Source organism: Geospiza fortis, unplaced genomic scaffold, assembly GCF_000277835.1.
Source record: "Geospiza fortis unplaced genomic scaffold, GeoFor_1.0 scaffold320, whole genome shotgun sequence".
NCBI lineage: Eukaryota > Metazoa > Chordata > Aves > Passeriformes > Thraupidae > Geospiza > Geospiza fortis.
In genome coordinates, this window is record NW_005054532.1 from 80225 (window position 1) to 94904 (window position 14680).

The following is a 14680-nucleotide window of genomic DNA, read 5'->3' on the forward strand; positions in this document are numbered from 1 at the left end:
AAACCACGTTTTAGATTAGCTCATTCTTGCCTTTTTAATTTCACTTTAACACTCTATCTCATACTATGGCTGAAATTTGTCGTCATTTTTCTCCTTTTTTCACAACTTTCTTAGAACACTTCAGACTCACTTTTTATTGCCACATGTTGCATCTATCCCTGTAGACTCTCCGAGCAATCAGTCTGCTGTTGCAGTATCCTGCTCTGTGTTCCTAGTAGTGTTCTTTACTTGGCTCACGAGTAGAGTGGATCTTCGGGTGTGTTCGGTGATGCTGAAACTTCCCTCTTAGTTATCCACGCCTAGTGCAGCTCTGCAAAGGGAGCAGGTTACTCAACATGATTCAGATGGTGTTTTCAGAGCCTTCTCACTTTCACCTTTTCCAATGTACTCATCTTGCTGATTTCCAGTATACTAGGCAATTTAATTGGCTAATTGGCTAATACAATGCCCATCTTGTCACAATTAGTGGCTAATTAGCTTGAAGGCCTTCAATTGAAAACATAATACATGCTATTACTGTAAAATTGATACAATGTGGAATTGCTGTTACTAACCATTTCTTTACAGTTACCTCTCAAAAAGTGCTGTTCTGTACATCTGATCTTTTTGAAACACAAGAATTATTCTTTCCCTGCAAGGAAAGGATCAAACCAGTTCTAGAGCACGCGCTGTATGGCTCCACCTGATCTGACAGTTTATGAACTTGTGTTGCTTTAATTACTTTTGATATAAAATACAGTAATCCAGGTTTCTTGTCTCCTGTATTTGACGTTTATTTTCACTAAAGTTTTAAGTGTTAACAGTTTAGCTGCCATGCTCAGTTCTGTAAAAGGACTTCATTTGGTTAGATTGAAAACATTAACTTCTGAGGCCCTTGAAGATGGCAACCAGTGATCCTGTAAGTAGGGGTCTTTTTAGCTCTTTATTTTAAAAACTCATGACTCTTAGTGTGCTTTGGAGTGCAGATCTAATGAAGGGATATCCTCATGGAAATACCTTTCCAGGTATGAGAAATACCCAGTTCTTTTAACAGCATTACCTAAGTGGCTGACCTCTTCTGTAACATGTAAAACTTTTTTTCTTTTTAGGAATATACTTTGACTTTAAAACTGCTAGTACACAATAAAATACTTGTGGTTGGATCATCTGGTTCTTATGACCCAAGTCGAGGCTTTATTTCTGATTTCAGAAATCATGTCACCACAAGAATTTTCTCTTTCTCTCCTTCTTTCCTCTGCTTTGCATACCCAACCATTACACAATTCCTTATTTTGTGTCTCCTACAAAATCAAATCAAGTAAAACATAACTTAAAGTAATCTGATTTGAACCGAAATGTATGGAAAGCAGAAAGGGAATGCTTTTCATAGCTGGGACTATGTTAATTTATTACTGTAGTAACAAAATCTCATTTTCCCCACATCCAAATAAAAATATCAGTGATTTTAAAAGTGATCAAGCCGTGTGTGTTTTAAATGCAAGAAAGGTGTTAAACATCCTTAGTGTAATTTAAATTGGCAGAGTAGTCTTCTAGTGGTTTTTTTTTATTTTAGTGATGTTCTTAATTGCTTCTTTAATTTGATGTGTTTATATTTTAAGACCGAGTTATTTTCTGTCTGTGAAGTAAATCGTGCCCCAGTTACTTCAGGCATTTTGTCAATCCTGATCCCTTTATCAGGGAATGAGGTGTTAGATGTGGAGGGATTGTTTTCCTGCCGGAGACAAAGGCTGATGCAACCTGAGCAGATGAATTTGGAGGTGAAACGCTTGAACCTGGTAGATCTCAGAGGGAGAACCTGGCTGTGGCCCTGGGAGAGGGCTGGCTAAAATTAGGTGCTCGAGTGTGGCCTCATTTTCTGAGGAACAGAGTGTCCTCTGGCTTGCATCAACCGAGCCAAATGGGAATCTGGGTTTTCAGACTCAGTTCAGGTTTTCTCTCGCTCAGCTTGGGGCCTTTGTGTTAATGAGTTCCTGTAAATACAAATAATCTGGTGCCCCAAAACCCTGGGGTGGGGATGCTTCCAAATGGGTGCAGGCAGCGAAGGGAATCCAGATTAAGAATTGTGTAATAAAAAGTTAATGTAGATGAGCTGCCATTGCTCCCTGGGGGAGAAGAAAAATCTGAAGTTACAATCATATCCCCCTTTTCTGCCAATTTAAAAGCATTTTAATACAATGAAATCTCCCAAACTTTGCCTGTGGTTTGCAGATAACTTGTACATCAGTTTTGTGTTGAGACAGATTCAAAGCATGTTATGTGTGGTGGAACCAGCCACTGGGGCTTTACTGACTGTGCCCCTGAGTTTAGAGGGGTTTGGGGTTTAAAGGACTGTTTTCTAGAGTGTAATGCTAACACTTGGTAACAGGTATTGAACTGAAGAAACTTCGTATTGAATGGTTCGTAGATTTTTTTTTTTGTGGCTATTTTTCATCCTAATTGCCAGCCTATTTATAGTTGCAGAGCCTACATCTTGTGCAGTTAACAAGAAAAAGTGGTGCTCTCATTTTACATCTTGCTAAAAGGGATGACATCATCTTGCTCCATGTCAGGAGCATCATGGAGTAATATTGTAGTACTTTATGAGAGACTTTAAATCCAGATTTTTCTCCTTTGTAAGAAGTGCAGGGTAGGCATTTAACATATGGAAACACTACAGTGAGCCTTGGGAATGTCTCATTGTATCCAGGACTGCTGTAGTGTGGCAGAGACCAAAAATCTGGAAAGATAAGGGATTAGGCAAAAATCCTTTGTGGGTGCTGAGCAGAAGCAGACATTAAAGAAGAGCCACATAAAGCAGTTGCCAGAGCACTTTGTGTTCATAGTTGAAAATGTGGCTGATAAGAAAAAACCTTCAGTTGGAGAAAACCTTCAGCCTCAAGGTTCTTGAATGACTCTCTCCCCTGTTTATCTCTGCTGGTCCTTTTCTTCCCTGAGGAGCAGCAGAGTGAAGGTCAGGCTGTGGCTCCCAGATGTGCAGGAGGGAAACTCCAGAGCTTCTGTCACTTCACAAATGTGAATAAAGCACAGATTTGTGCTCTTAATTGTAAGAGTATAAAGATACAGAGATCAGGCACTAAAATAAGTAACTTCCTTTATAGTTAAAATGGTCTGCAGAGCAAAAGTAGAAATCCCTCATTCCTTTCTAGTGCTTCAACCAGAACCAGGAGGAGTTTTACCTGGATGATATGGTTCAATTTCATTACTTCTCCTTTGTACCATCTTGGTTTAGATCTGCTTTTTTCCTTTATTATTTCCCTCGAGTAGTCATATATTTTGTATTTCACCTATATATTTGTAGGTTGTCCTAGCTATGCACTTAGGTTTCTTTTAGTCTTTCCTTTCTGAATTCCGTGCAATTTCTTGGCCTCTTTATGGTTCTAAAAATTGGAGTCTTACTTCATATTAATCTGTAGAAATCTGAGGAATGAAGCAGAGTAGAGGAAATTCTGCAATGCCTGAAGAGATACAAACAGCCTTCAGTTCCAAAGGCTGCCATGGCCCTGTGTGCCAGGGCTGGAGTTTTCCAGGGAGCTTTGCACTCTGAGGCAGGAGCAGCCCTGTTGCCATCAGACACCCTTTCAGCCAGGTTAGCAGAGAAGAGGTAGGTCCAGTGTCAGTGTCTCCTCAAAGCACCACCCACAGAATCCATTCTCTGTTGATCTGCAAAACTGCAGCTTAGCAGAGAAGACACTGCTGTAGGCCATGACTTTGTGGGCAGGACTGCCATGTGTGGCTGCTAATTGTGCCTTGTTTACTTTGCTGCAGGAGTGGAACCATCACATCAATGGAGCGACTCACAGCCGCCGCTGTCAGCTGCTGCTCGAAATGTATGAACGGGAAGTACAGTAACTGGGGAGGAGGGCTCAGCCTGCCATTCCTGGCTGTCCTGTGCAGGGCCCGGAGCTGGGCTGGATGATCCTTGTGGGTCCTTTCCAGCTCAAGATGTTCCCTGATTATAAATAAGTGTTGCACAAAGCAAGTTTAGAAAACTTACTGTGCCTTCTAGGGGATAAAAGCAACTTGGAGCATCTTCAGGACAAAAAGGGATCCTGGTTCATAGCTTTGGAATCCTACTGATGTATATGTAACAGCTGGAACTTAGCAGTTGAGACTCTGTTGTAATTGTAGTTGTTGATACCACTTGTACATTTTTGTTGTAAAACCAGCAGTTCTGCAAACAGAGTAGGGAGTTTGTCCTGAGGAGCAGCATTTCTGTCAGGGCTGCTCATGGCTCTGGCAGTGGGCCTGGAGTGTTGCCTGTGCTGCAGCTGCCTTACACCTCCAGGTATCGCTGCTTGTCTTACACAGCAAGAGGAGATTGCATGTTTCTTACATTTTCTTTTAATTTTGTTTCTTTTAAGATACCCAGAATGGAATCCTGACAGTGATTCAGGACATGGAATGTAAGTAGTAATTAATTTTGAAGTATTTATAATTGTTTATTTGAAGCAGAGGGAGTTCCTAACATTTTATGTGAAACAACACATTTCATTTGGTTCAAATGGATTCCTCCCTTTGTTGTCCAGCTGAAGGGCAGCAGTAAAAGTAGGCTGAGTTGTGTGCATAGAAGCTCTGCAGAAATGAGGGTGTTTTGTGAATGAAAGCTTCACGGTTTCTTGGTTTAAAATGACAATGTGTTTTCTCCTCTTTCTAGGGGTGATCCCTTTATGTTGCAGCAATCTACAAACCCTGCACCGGGAATTTTGGGACCACCACCACCTCCATTCCACCTTGGAGGACCCCCTGTTGGGCCCAGAGGTAACCTCAGCAGGCACCTACTTTCACCAGGCTTAATTTCTAGCTAGGTTTTTTGGGTTTTTGGTTTTTTTTTTAACTCTTGTTTTAATTTGTCACTGGTGTTCTAAAACAACAAAGGGAAATATTTTTCTCAGCACTAGAGCTAAAATACTTTGGCTATGGTGGGACTAAAGACTGGTACTGTGTTCCCACACTTCACCTTTTTGCCAACTCCCTATGGCTGGTGATTTTTAACTGAGATTAATCTACATGTGTTGAGCACTTGGATTTTTTTTCCTATGTAGGAGATTTTTCTGTCTGTCTTCTGAGTAGCTACATGTTGGTGCAGTTTTCTGGTAAGAATTCACTGTCCTAAGTGTTTTTTCCCCCTATTTTCAAGTGAACATGAGAAATAAATTGGAATAGAAGTGAGAAGTGGGAAGATGGATGATGCAAGCCTCTTCCTCTCAGGAAAGGAGGCTAAGAATCAGATTCTTGCCTGATGCTCTTCCTACCTTTTTGGTAGTTCAAATAACTAAAAGAGCAAAACTAATTAATTTACCTGGATATCCTGACAGAGTACAAATATTTTACTTGTTTACATACAAATATTACACTTTTTTTACACATTTTTTTACAAATATTGCACATTACTATGTTTACTTACAAATATTAGACTTTTTTAATTACAGATGTATTCATACTTTATTACATTAAAATAACATCATTAATTTTTCAAAATATCTCAGATTTAACTGTAGGCCAAACTATTTGAAAGGGAGTTTTGTTTGGTGGTTTTTTTTATTTTTTTAATGGATATTGTGATTGAATTGGTGATGTTTTACAGCCTAAATCCTCAATTGTATAAGGAGTGTCTTAGATAAAGAAATCTCACATCCTTTGTGTACAGAGAAGTTTTCCTCTGGCAAGTCTTACTTAAACAGGAGATTTTTTTTTCCAATGGGCTGTACTTATTCTCTGCTGTTCCTGAACAGCAATAAATGTAGCTCTTTCTCTAATGTTAGAATGAAGAGAAGGAGCAGGAATTAGGACCTCAAGTTACAAGAGCTCTGAAATAAATAAAAAGCCTTTTTAGAGGGCAATGAAATAATTAGTTTTTAGAACTTGATCTCACTCTGGTATTACAAGTGACATATCTTTTAAGAACTCGTGATGAGACATGTTAATCCCAGTCTTACAGGTTGAGCTAAGCTTGTTCATTCATTTAATTTCTTAAAGGAGCTGGAAATGGAAATATGCAAGGACCCAGACACATGCAGAAGGGCAGAGTGGTTAGTATTGAAATTCTTTCTTTTTTTAACTCACATTTTTGTTGTATAATTTTTCTGTGTTTGCTTAAGGTGTGGATTTTGTTTGTTTAATTTATTGATTGTCTTTAGAATTGAGATTTTAAAATTTGTGTGGAAGTACTGAAACAATGGCATGAGATTGGGAATTTGTTGTGTTGAGTACTCTACAAAACATTTATTCCAAAACTGTACAGAACTTCTTTAGAGGTTCTCTTCATGATGAAGCTGTGGGAAGTGAACTTAAGGAAAGGCAGCTTTGGCATGGCAGGCATCTTACTCTGGAAATCCATAGAAATTCTGTGCCTTTCTGGATGCATCTTTTGGTCACGAGTGAAGATAGATAAAAATAGTTTTTAAAAATTTAGACAGTTAGACCAGTAGAGCAGAGCCTTAGCAGAATTTAGGTTTGCTGGTACTCAGATTTTCTCATGCTGTGTGCACATGCTTTGTGTTCAACAGGAAACAAGCAGAGTTGTGCACATCATGGATTTCCAGAGGGGAAAGAACCTGAGATATCAGCTGCTGCAGCTCGTTGAACCCTTTGGGATAATCACAAATCACCTGATTCTAAACAAAATCAATGAGGTAAGGTTGGGTCCCAGGGCACTCCTGGTAGGGCTGGCTGGTGTGTCTGCTGGGCTTCCTGTCACTGTCTGAGCTTTGTTTTTGGAAAAGGAGTTGCTCAGCCACCCACTGAGATGCCACATCTGTCATCAGGGGCATGTGGGAAAGGAAAGGAGGAGTGTGTTTCCAGAAATGCTCATTACTGCATTTTCACTTATATATTGGAAAATCCTCCTGGTTGGTTGTTCATTGCTTTCTCAACAACACTACATTCTGCTCTTGTTTGAAAACTATCTGAAAACTTATTAGATCTTAGTTTGTATTATGGAATGTGTCTTATTTTGAAGTGTGAAAAAAAGCAATACCGTAGAAGTGGAAAAAGCAGGAAGCAATTGAATGTTTTGAATCCAAATCTAGGTGGAATGTAAACAAACAAAATAGTTCTGTTTGTGCACCTAAATAAAGTGTCTGCCAAGTTCTGCAGGTCAGTTCACGTTGTAACCAAAAAGCAGTTTTCATTTCTGATGAAGTTATTTTTAAAAGGAAGCATGGAAGAGCTTGAAAATGTGAAACAAAATTAGATTCCTGAAAGAGCAGCACTTAATTTGATTTTGTATGATTTCAGGCGTTTATTGAAATGTCAACCACTGAAGATGCCCAGGCTGCAGTGGAATATTATTCAACAACACCTGCCCTGGTGTTTGGTAAACCAGTCAGAGTCCACTTGTCACAGAAATACAAGAGAATAAAGGTAAAACGCTTCTGCTTTTTTTAGCATTGCCTTATTTTAATCTGGGGCAGTGTCATGAGGCTGCTGCATTTTAGTTATTCCTAATTTCTGTACTTCTCAGTGCATCAGATTAATCAAGGAACAGTCACTAATGTATATTTTTTACATAGGTCTTAAAAAAATGTCTTTCCCTTTTAATCTTAGAAACCTGAGGGTAAACCTGACCAAAAGACTGAGCCACCAAAACCAGAACTCGGCCGTGTGATCCACCTGAGCAACTTGCCCCACTCGGGCTACTCTGACAACGCCGTGCTCAAGCTGGCCGAGCCCTATGGGAAGATCAAGAACTACATCCTCATGAGAATGAAAAGCCAGGTGACTGCAGGGGAACCCTGGGGCAGGCCTTGCAGGGAGGGTTAACTGGGAAGAAATTACACTTTCATTGGGGCATGTGTGCACTTTGTGCTCTGGCATAGGTTTGGAAATGACCCAGGGTCTGTCTAGGTCAGGGGTTTGCTTTGGAGCTTCCTGTGAGATGTCCCTGGAATATGAGCTGCTTTAAAAACAGAAAAAAAATATTTCAGCATGGAGATTTACTTATTGGGTTATGCAGATTCCTGCATGGAGCCTTGGGATTGTTTTCTTAGGGCTGAAAAACCATTACCTATGAAACATAAATATATTCCACTGTTACATGTTTCTTTTATTTACCCTTTATTTTTCATTCTTTAAAACTAAACAAAAGCAGTCCTACTGTGCTTTCCTAGCTTGGAAGAGTAAGGTTTGAAGATAGACCATTGCATGTGTATAGTGAAATGCTTTGGATGTGCATGGACAGGATTTCTATAAATATACAGGAGTTTAAAGTATTTAGCTCTAATTTTTTTAAGCTTTACTGTCCCAGTTCATTGCTCTCTTGAGTAAAAAAGAAAGTTCTATTGCTCTTACATATAGATGGGTGCCTGAATCCCCTAATGCCACACTTGAGAAGTGAAAAATTACTAAACTATTGTGTGACCTCTAGGAAGTCCTCCCTGACCTTATTTCACTGGAAAAACAAAATCCCTTTGCTGTCTAAGTTGGCTGCTGAAACAGCTTTCAGTTTTTTGGCGAGGATATTCCAACCCAGATGTGTTTGTTTAAAGCTCATTCAGCAGCCTCATGAGATCTCACAAAGCTGGAGGAACAGCAGTTGCTGCCTTTCTGTTTCAGCCTTCTCTCAAAAACCAAAAATAAAATACTGAGGTAGTCTCACAGCTACCCTGAAATTCCCAGGTACATAAGCACTAAATAAGAGTTTCATTGTCTGATACATTTTTTTTAAATCATATTTTACTTTATGGTGACTTTTTTGGCAGATTATTTGAATGCCTGTTTAATTTCAGAACTGTTTCTGGGACAGATGTTCTGAATGGAGAAGCTGGGGTTTGTAGAGCACTTGGGCAAATGTTAAAGTGTTTGGTGAGGATGGATGTAGTTGAACCTCGTGGTTTTGTTTCAGTATTTGGAAATGCTGTGCTTTAAGTTAAATCGCTGCCTGGAAAAGTGTTGTTTGTTTCAGAGTCCTTTTTAATATGTGTTTTAATCTTTTCAGGCCTTCATTGAGATGGAGACCAGAGAAGATGCTTTGGCCATGGTTGAGCATTGTGCCAACAAAGCACTTTGGTTCCAAGGCAGATGTGTGAAAGTGGATTTATCTGAAAAGTACAAGAAACTGGTGTTAAGGGTAAGGACTTTTTTAATTGTAGTTGAAGATATAAAGGAAAGTAAATGACAGCCATTGCTTGTTGAAAACTCAGTGTTGCATGTAAAATTGAACAGTTGGCTGTGATATTTTCTGGCTCCTCAAGTGCAGTTACTTGGCACAAGTGTGGTGTTATGAGACAAGTTAAAGGATATTCCTTTCAGATTAAACCCAGTTACTATAATTCAGATTTTAGAGTAAATTATGCAGGTTTTAATTAAAATTACTTCATTTAGAACATTCTCTAATGTGGGATCCTTTTTCTTTCCCCTTTATCTTTGAAAATGAAGAAGGTTTGTGAAAACTTAAAATGTATTAGAACTGCATTTCTGCCTGTGCAGCTGATATGAAGGAGGGAAAGGTTGACTGAAGGGTTTTATACATAACACCAGGGTAATATTCATGCAGTTATAGGTGGTTCTTCATCAGACTGTGACAGTAGGTAGAAAACTGAGAGGAGGTCAGCTGGGCAGAGCATGGTGCTGATAATGCCAGGGTTGTGGGTTCAACCCTTTTGGGCCATTCACTGAAGAGCTGGACTTGATGATCCCTATGGGTGCCTTCCAACTCAGAATATTCTGTGATAATAATCAAGTCCTGTGATAATGAAAGTAGGAGAAATCTGAACTGTCAGGCTATCTCCTAGAAACATCAGCTTTGTTATGGAACTTGAAGAAATCTTACTGATGCACATGGTAGTGCAGCAAAATGAGCACTTAGTGGCAATTTTAATAGGTTTCCTTTTTACTGCCTACAACTGACATTTCCTGTTCAGTAATTCATAAACAAGTGAAGTGATGGGAGTCTGCTAAAGGTTTCCACTAATGATGGAGAAAAGTACAGCTTAGGACTGATCTGTGCCACTGCCTACACTACATGCTGTTGGTTCATAAACAAGCCAGGAATTGTATGTGAATTTTCTGGAGCAGGATGTCTCATTTGTTTTGTATTGAATAATTACTGTGAATTAAGGCAGGGGATTTCTAGGTTTACTGATCAGTTGGTGGGTGGCATGGACAGAGTTCCTGGGGGTTAATGTAGCTGGAAGCACTTGTCTGGATTGGATTCTGGTCTGAATTAATGCTGCAGCAGTTGTGTAAGTCATAGTCTGCTGTGACTCACAGATTTCTTAAATTTTATTTTAGATTCCAAACAAAGGAGTTGAACTGCTGAAAAAGGATAAAACCAGGTAATTTCCTATTGTTAAAGCATGATGTTGTTTAAAGGAAATATGAAAATACCTTACTCAGAGTATAGAAACAATACAAAAGAGTCAGGCAAGCTTTGAGATCAAATGGCTGGAGGTTGTGCCCAGAGATTAACTGTTTCAAGTGTGCTTCCCACCCTCTTCCTCTAATGATGGAGATTTCACAGCCTCTTCGGGCTCCTCAGGAAATCCTTTGCAGTCCCTAATTAGCCTTGCCTTCCTGCAATTTAAACCCACAAGCAGTTGTCCTGTCTTGTAAGGATAATTTCTCCTTGGAGCAGCCTTTTGTATGTTTGAAGAATGATGTCCTTCAGGGTTTCCCTCAGCTTCCCATTTTCTGAACTGCAACACAGTCGTTTCCAGGCTTGTCTAAAGAAATAAGATCTTTTTTTTTAGTAATTTCTGGGCTCTCTCCAGGTTTACAAGCAGCAATGTTCTTTGTTCTTTACAGAAAGAGAACATACTCCCCAGACAGCAAAGATTCTCCCAGTGATAAGAAGTCTAAAACAGAACCTGCTCAGAAACCTGAAAGTGGCAATACAGAAGAAAAAGCGAAAGAGGAGAAACAGGAGGATGCTGCTGAGCCTTCAGGTGCCAAAAGTGGGGAACAGACAGAGCAAGATGAGCCCAGTTTACTCCTGGAGTCTGAAGATGAGCTGCTGGTGGATGAGGAGGAGGCAGCTGCACTGTTAGAAAGTGGCAGCTCAGCAGGAGAGGATGCAGATGTTGCCAATTTAGCTGATGTGGCTCCTGAGGAAAAAAAGGACACACCTGATGATGCGACTGTAAAAACTGAGGGAAATGTTGCAGCCACTCCAGCAGCCAAGAAAAAGCTTAAAAAGGTAACTCACACAGTGAGCTGCTGAGTGGGGGAAGCCCAGTCTAACTTAGGTAGCACACCACGTACATTCTGGTGCAGACCTTCCTCTGTGGGTCTTTAAAACACCTGTCTGGAGGGGAACAGGTGTTAAAGCTCCTGTGAAGAAAATGGAAGATCTCACTGGGTGTAACTTGCGCATGGATTCAGTTATAAATCCCTGATTCTGTTTTGACAGAAGCTTTAATTTTGGGGCTTCTACCCTTGTTGCTTGCTGGGGATTTGCTTGCTTTTCACCTTTTTTTTGATTAATACTTAGCCAGGAACTGTGTTCTCCCAAGCAGTTTCTCAGCAAACTGTCTGTAGTTACCCGTGAGCCAGAAATAATGTTCAAAAAATAACGGACTGGGGGCTTGAGGCTAATCTAGGCTTGGACAGAATTGGATGTACAGTTACACACCTTAAACTGAGGGGCAGGTAGGGCCATCTGCAGTTAGCCAGGGCCCCTTTCCCACTGGAGAAAGACAAGAAATGTTTTCAGGATGTTTCCAGTCACAAGCTACTTGTTGTGAATTCCCTTTTCCTCATCACATCATCCCACACTCTTGTGGTTTTTATGTCCTACATGCTTTGTTAATCACACTCAGTTCTGTGGAGTAGTGTGCAAAGTTGTAATAATTTGTTGACTTGGAATGTTGTTTTGCAAGAAAAGCATGTTCCTAATTAGTGAATGAGATGTGCATGGATCTGAGTTTTGGGGGGTCCTTGTCAGGAACCTGGTTAATGGTGCTGAGATGGATACTGGCCATGCAAATGGCATTTCCCAGTTTTCTTAGTGTTCATTATTGGTATGTGGGCACTGGCTGTGATAAACTGCTTCAGAGCCAGACTTCATTCTTTGAAGACCCACATTCACAAAGCTGATGCTGCCTCAGTCCTGCTCTCAGTTGCTGTTAAGTATATGGAATAGTGATATCTCCATATCAGCAGGAGCATTTCCAAAAATGCCAAATTTAGACAGTCCCTCTTCTAATGCAACCTGGATCTTCAGAGGCCTTCACAGTTTGGGTGGTTGGTGGCTTTGGGTTGGGTTTTGTTTGGTTTTGTTTGTGCTTTAGTGGTTGTTTTAATGGGGATGTTCCAAGCTTTCTACTGGTTGAAAAGAGTTTTTAGTTCTTTTTTATGAACTTTCATACCATTAATGGGGATAGAATTGTTCTGGTAAGGTTTCGCCTTCTGTTCAGGCCATGAATTCAAGGATCTTATGGGATTCTCAAATAGAAACAAAATTTGTGCACTCCAAAATTACTTTCATTTAAAGTACTCATGTTAAAAGAACTTTCATCTTGAGAATTTAGGTGGTTTTGGCTCTGTTCTTAAGTTGAAATTATGCTGCTGTGGTGAAACAGTGGCCACTCCTGATGCAAAAACAAAATCATTGTGAAAGGGAATCCTTGATTCTGGGGGCAGTGGGGTACAAAAAGAGCTGGTTAAACCTTGAGTAACAGTGTGAGTGAGCGAGGCAGCTCTCATAGAAGGAGTTTGAGAATGTATTTGTGCTGTGAAGCTCAGGGGTTTGAGGGGAGCACTCAGGCTGAGCTGACACGGCCCCTTGTCCCCGCAGCGCTACGTGGGCGGCTTCCCGCGCAGCATGGAGGGCTTTGTCACCCTGGACGAGGTGGGCGACGAGGAGGACTCCGACCACCAGAAGCTGCGCAAGTCCGGCCTGGCAGCCAAGGCTGCGGGCAAGAGTGAGGACAGCCTGGCAGAGATCAAGGTGGACAAGATTGAGGAGCCAGAGCAGGAGAGTGAAACGTTAGAAAACGGAACGAAAAGCGAAGAGAATGCCAAGGCTGAAAATGTTGAAGCTTCTGATGCTACGACAGCACAGGATACTGAGAAAAGCACCCAGGAAAACACAGACCCCCAGGGCGAGCAGGAAACAAAGAGTGTTCTGGAGAAACCTCTTGTCCCAGATGAATTTAGGATTGGGCCATACCAGCCAAACATTCCTGTTGGTAAGGCTGTTTCCATTTCTTTTCCAAAATGTCTCTGTGCATCGCAGTAGCATTTCTCATTTCATCTGACTTTTGTTTTTGGCAATACATTGCCCCATAGCCTTTCATTTTAGGGATTTCCCCTCCTCCCCCTTCTTCACTCCTGCCCTAAACCCAGTATTTTCTTCCTTTTTTCTTTCTTTTCATAGAGTTTTTCATAACCCCTTCCTTAGGCAGAAATTGACAGAGGTATCTTTTAGCAACACAAATTCAATTGCTAGCACAAAGCACAACAGTGGTAATAGTTCAGAGTCATATTAAGTACTCCAAAACTGATCACAAAATGTTGTGAGTTCTTGAAGGACCTAATAAAATGGACCCTTAATTCAAAAGGTTGATTATTAAATTAAAAAAAAAAAAAAACCTGCACATATTTAGTTACTACTAGGCCCCTCCTTGACTAAACTAAAACAGAGACTTTTAAAGATAAAGCAGCTTTTAATGTAAAGTGAATTATGGTTTTAAGATTTAGGTGAAATGACATATGACATTAAAAGAAATGATGTAGAGTAGATCTCTTAGTTTATTTTGTGGTGTTTACTCCTCTAGGTGTGAATTATGTGGTACCCAAAACAGGGTTTTATTGCAAATTGTGTTCCCTGTTCTACACAAATGAAGATGTTGCAAAAAAGACCCATTGCAGCAGCCTTCCTCATTATCAAAAGTTGAAGGTAAGGCAAAAACTTGTTCATTTTAAATGGCTTGATTCTTTCTGGGGAATAGAGCTCAACGAGACTGGACTGAGAATAAAAATACCTTTCAGGCAGTGGAAATTGGCTTACTCACTTTTAACTCTAGATAGACCTCTCCAAAACGTCATCTTGTGAAAACAATATGCAGAATACGCAGTTTAAAGAGTGGCTCCAGCATTTTTTTTTATCTTGTAAATTTGGATTAAAGAGGGAATTCCAATTGGAATAAGGCCAGGCCTAGAAGTAGTGATGATGCAGAGTAAATACAGATGGCCCAGATCCCTTCCAGTTGTCCCTTTGAGAGTGTTTTCAAGCAGTCAACAAAGCTTAAGATGAAGTTTTTATATGTTTAAAAAAGGAAAAACCTTTGCAACTTCTGATTTTGTGAGCACTTTTTCCATTTTCTAACTGGATGAGGTATCACATGATTGCATGGCATGAGTGACAATGCTGCTGCTGTAACCTCATACTGTGAGCTGCAAACATGACCTCCAGGAAAGGGCAATCCCAAAGGAATTCTGATAGTCCTGCAGTGTCACATTAATGCATTTCAGGGCAGTTGATCCCTGAGCTGAAAGGAAACCCCAGGGGCTCCACAGAGAAGGAGAATGTGGCACCTCATAATTCAAACATTTGCCTTCTTGCAGTAACAGGGAACCCCTACATAAACAAAGGACCCAGGAAGGCAGATGGCACAAAAATTGTCACCAAACAGTACTGTGAAGGAGTAGAACAGAAAATCAATTCCCATGCAGGATCTTGTAGGAAGAAAATTCACCTCATCCATCACCATAGTGTTTTTTTCTTTTTTCTTTTTTTTTT

General features: G+C 40.3%; 1 protein-coding gene across 2 annotated transcripts in view; it reads left to right on the plus strand.

Moving 5' to 3' along the window:
* The window catches only part of MATR3 (matrin 3), an 18045-nt gene that overhangs the window by 1703 nt on the left and 1662 nt on the right, over positions 1–14680 (plus strand). Inside the window, exons 2-13 of one of the 2 annotated variants that reach the window (XM_005429210.2) lie at positions 3766–3827; positions 4362–4403; positions 4655–4758; positions 5977–6029; positions 6507–6632; positions 7237–7362; positions 7546–7716; positions 8936–9067; positions 10231–10274; positions 10744–11134; positions 12734–13127; positions 13716–13837. In XM_005429210.2, the coding sequence (XP_005429267.1) occupies positions 3766–3827; positions 4362–4403; positions 4655–4758; positions 5977–6029; positions 6507–6632; positions 7237–7362; positions 7546–7716; positions 8936–9067; positions 10231–10274; positions 10744–11134; positions 12734–13127; positions 13716–13837 (1767 nt within the window). The remainder of the gene's footprint in view (positions 1–3765; positions 3828–4361; positions 4404–4654; positions 4759–5976; positions 6030–6506; positions 6633–7236; positions 7363–7545; positions 7717–8935; positions 9068–10230; positions 10275–10743; positions 11135–12733; positions 13128–13715; positions 13838–14680) is intronic. The other variant, XM_031063804.1, reaches the window with a different exon arrangement.